Source organism: Labrus bergylta, chromosome 1 (genome assembly GCF_963930695.1).
Source record: "Labrus bergylta chromosome 1, fLabBer1.1, whole genome shotgun sequence".
Classification (NCBI taxonomy): Eukaryota; Metazoa; Chordata; class Actinopteri; order Labriformes; family Labridae; genus Labrus; species Labrus bergylta.
In genome coordinates, this window is record NC_089195.1 from 29435619 (window position 1) to 29440047 (window position 4429).

The following is a 4429-nucleotide window of genomic DNA, read 5'->3' on the forward strand; positions in this document are numbered from 1 at the left end:
GATAACACGAGCAGACAAGCTCAGTGTGAGAGTGTGCAAGAGCGTCATTTCCTGATGCTGCAAATACTCAAATCTTATCAACTGTATTTTCTAATTTCTTGTTAAAAAAAACCCTCTCCAAACACGTCTCATTCACCGCACAAGTCCAGGTTTAAAATATTTTTCAAGACACTGAAAAGTAAAACTAAGGCTTGTATTGCATGCAACAACATGTTTTAATAGCAGCCAATGCATCAAGCTGAACATGATCGATACATTTCTTGTAATAAGATGCTGATTGAATTTCAAAAAGCTTAATGAGCACATTTTATTTTCTGCATTTACAGATATTTTAACTCATTGAATCTAATACAAGCCTCCTTTCTTTTGCTCTTAATATCTTGAAATACGTCGTTTCTCTGGACGTGTACGGTGAATCTAGGTATGTTAAGTGTAAAGAGATATTTGTGATGAGACAGATACACTCGGTAAGATTTGAGTTTTGGCACAATGTATGTCACAGTTATCATCCATATTGTTGCAGCTGGCGGTGTCTCGTGTTATTCCTCTGCAGCCTCGTCATGAGGCTGCAGCTTAAAGGCTGAAAAGTTAAGTGTTCTTTCTTTACCTCTAAGCGAGTCATCACCTGCAATGCAGCTCAGGCCGTCGCTGCTCTTACATCACATATGTATATTCTCGTGCAGGCTAAGTTAGGACACATGTTTGTGTACAGACAAGCTGCCACCTCGGCCAGAGCTTTATTCTACCACTGTTATAGATTCTGTCAGTGTGTGTTTCCTGGTTTCTTTACTGACCTAAAGGGAGAACAGTGATCTGCTTTAATGGTTACTGCACCTGGAGGAAATACTAAAACTAAAGGCGGATGTCCAATTATGTTTATTTGCAGGACTTTAATCTACAATCTCTGGAAAAATGACCAAATATACAGACTAAGCAACACTTTAATAAGGAAAGGATGAATGATTCCAAGTCCCCATTAAGGGTTTCTCAAACACATCACATCTTTAATGCAAAACTTTTAGAGATGTCCACTCATCCTTTTCAAGCAAAAGTCATTCTTCCAGATAATACATCATGGGGCAGGGTGGTAAACACAAGTAAGGATTCTGTTTCTATTTAAATCTACAGACAAAACGAGTTGTTCGCTCACAATAAAATACAGTAAAGTTGTTTTCAGTGTGTCACAGATTTTTGATTTATTTTTCATGGTATGTTCCTGCAACTGTGTGCACCTGAGAACATATAGGCGGCACGAGGCACCCTGTTGGCCATTCAGATTATACTTTTCTGTTTTTGTACATAGATGAGAAGTGTGTCAGTATGAAACTTGGATTCAAAAGTCAGAGATCGAGATTTTTAACGAAGACCCTGAGATGATTAGGATTGAACAAAATGACCATGTAGCAGCCACAATGGGCTAATTAAGATCTATGATAATTAAAGAGCAATAGTAAGTAGCAATATCAGTATATTTAGAATAGACAGCTGCAGACATGATGATCTTTAAACAGATAAACTCTACCAGTCAAAAGTTTGGACACACCTGATTGAAATGCACGTTATTATCTTAAAGACATTTTGATCTAAAGGCGTATGCTTAAACATTGGACATGTGTTTCTTATATACATAGAAATAGTGAAGTTGATGCTTGTGTTTGTATGCATTTCTTCCCAAAACAAAAGGGAAATGTTTTTATTGTTTTAATATCTACTATTATTCTAACAAATAGGCTATTATAATAATGTAGTTTACTGTATTATTAATCATACTGTTACTGTTGTGTGTCCAAACTCTTGACTGGTGGTGTATTTGTGAGACAGCAGAGAGTTGTGAGTATGGATATCTAAAGCATGTCTGCAGGTTAGAGAGTTCACCTTACAATAGTGTAAAATAAAACTGTGAACTTAAAGCTTTTTAATAAACCTGCATGCATGGCTTCTGCTTTACATGTGTACCTGTTCATAAACTAAAAAAATGAATAGATGACAACATTTTGCAGTAGTAGGATGCTACTTAGGAAAAACAGCGTTAAAGGAAGGAAGGTAGGGTAAGGTGTGTGTGTGTGTGTATTCAAGCTATATTGCATGTATGTTATTTGTGCACATTTAGCATTTTTCATTGTATTGCTTTCTGCATCAGACGGCTCCTGTCTGTCATTCTTTGTAGAGACTTGATTCTTTTTAGTTTTTGAGCACATTGCTTTACACCCAAAGTCACTTTTCATTTCATTATTTGTGTGAAAAACTCAAGAGGTCAGTTAAATGTGTTAAAACTGTAAAATGTGCCAGTACAATACAAGTTTCCCTAAGATAGAAAGAGGAGTTCAAGATGTTAATTTGATGCTAATAATACGGTCTCTAACTCCTTCCAATTAAAGACACTTTCTCTCCGCAGGTTACAGACACTTCTAAATATACCTCTTGTTTATACCTGCTGTCTTTTTTCTCGTCTATTCTCGGCTGAGCTGGTACTGAACGGGCAGAGCCGAGTTGGCACCAGAAGGAGAGATGAGTGAACGCCTGAGGGGATTAAGAGCTCGCAGGCCTTTAAAAGGGGGACAGTCGGCCACAGAGAGAAAGAAATCCTACAGCAGAGGAGTAAGAGAGACTCATCAGACGGCATCAGGAAACGCTCAGCGAAAGGTAAGAGGAAAACCTTTTCTTCTCAGCCGAGGTACAGGAGGGTTTGCTGCTCTGATAACATGTAACAACTTAGCTTGAAGAGATGGACACACAGAGTCATGGCTTTTAAGCATTCCTCTTCATCGTTTGATTTGAATGACACCTGAGACTCCTTCTGAGTGGACTCTGCACCGAGTAGAGACGGCTGTCCTCTTCATCATGTCTTCAGGGTTTCTTTTACCTGGATTTGGATGAAATTAGTTGATTTTTGAGCACTGGTTGCACTTTTATTTCTAATCAATGCTTGATGCAGTTACCCCTCTGTTATATACCAGGATGTTGAAAAAGGTATCGTAGAGATTGGTGTGTTTCCTCACACAAAGAAGTGATGTCATTTAAAAAAAAAAAAGGACTATAAGAGATTTGAAGATAAGAAAATTAGCTAATTTGAATACAAATCATTTCAGCTGTGCTGCGATTAAGACATGAATTTATACTAAAAAGCAATGAAATGAAAAGCAGTGTCAAACAACTGGGTGTGAATAAAAGTGCAGGGATTCAGTCTTCTGTTCTTCTTTTTTTTTTAGTAACTCATCGAAATGGCAGACGTTGCAACTCCCGCTGACAAGAAGGCCCCACCCAAGTTCAAGCAGAGGGCCGCTCGTACCTTCAAGAGCAAGGCCCCCAAACCCGGCCAGAAGGGGTGAGTCTGATCAAAGATTACACAAACTGACTCAGGCCATGTTGGGTTTTTTCTTTTTCCAGTTTGTAAAATCGTCTGATTTGTTTTTCTTCTCTGCTCTCAGATTCGGAGACGACATCCCCGGCATGGAGGGTCTGGGCACTGACATCACAGTGGTCTGCCCATGGGAGGCCTTCGGCGACATGGAGCTCAGCGACCTGGCGAAATATGGAATTGTTTAACCCTCCTCTCCTCGCCTCCTTTCCTCTCCTTTCCTTTCCTTTCCTTTCCTTTGCCTTCTACCACCATTACCCGTCATCTTACTCCAGCTGTGGAATCAGCAGCTGAAAACGTTGTCCTTGTGTGATCTAGAGAGGAGGCAGCTTTTGATGATTCAGAGGTTTGACCTGGACAAAGAAGAATCCAGCACTCGCTCTTGTCTCGTGCACTTTATTTAACCTGTCCAGCGATTTGCCATAATGCCCTTTTATACTTTTCTTACCCGCTCTTCCTCCAACTAAAAATCTGCTTTCTAAAGAGTGATAATTTGTACTCTCCACTGAGGAGAAAAGAAATTAACAATTTGAAACATGAAGTATGGATTGCTCTCAGTTTTGTCCTCCTCTTCTTCTACCTCTTCTCCTCAAAGCTGCCGACCCGACATGCACAGAGGTCTATTTTGTGTATTAGAGAGAGTTTGAAATATATTTTTTATGACAAAGTCTAACTAATTCTCTCTGTTGTGTCAGAAGAGAGGAACAAATCCATCAACTCAATAAATCTGATATTTTCCAAAGAGTATCTGTCTATGTGTGTTTACTATACCAACAACGAGTGCTACCCTTTTTTATAAAGACAAACGATTCAAACATTTTGTACGCAATGCGCCTGACATGCAGGCAGCAATAAAACCTAACGACAAAAAACCAGCACGCTGTTTGTCCTTCTCGGCTCTTTCTCCTGAGTCCATGAAATATAAAACACTCACTTAATCCATCACCGATGCCGCTGTGGCTGCCATTCTGTCATTATTCACTGAAATTACAAAAATAAATCTGGCATCAAGGGCAGAATGGGTATATAGCTGAAGCTGCTGTTGTCATGGCAACCAAGACTTGCTGACTG

General features: G+C 39.4%; 1 protein-coding gene across 1 annotated transcript; it reads left to right on the plus strand.

Moving 5' to 3' along the window:
- The first annotated feature begins 2486 nt into the window (after positions 1-2486).
- LOC110002783 (retinal cone rhodopsin-sensitive cGMP 3',5'-cyclic phosphodiesterase subunit gamma) lies at positions 2487-4103 on the plus strand. The gene is made up of 3 exons (XM_020658441.3): positions 2487-2643; positions 3210-3325; positions 3429-4103. The coding sequence occupies exons 2-3, from the start codon at positions 3222-3224 to the stop codon at positions 3544-3546; spliced, it is 222 nt and encodes a 73-aa protein (XP_020514097.1). The 5' UTR covers positions 2487-2643; positions 3210-3221; the 3' UTR covers positions 3547-4103.
- The last annotated feature ends 326 nt before the right edge of the window (positions 4104-4429 follow it).

Coding starts and splice junctions, on each gene's coding strand:
- LOC110002783 (XM_020658441.3), top strand. CDS start 3,222: ATGGCAGACGTTGCAACTCCCGCTGACAAGAAGGCCCCACCCAAGTTC. Junction 3,326..3,428: donor CCCAAACCCGGCCAGAAGGG/GTGAGTCTGATC, acceptor CTCTGCTCTCAG/ATTCGGAGACGACATCCCCG.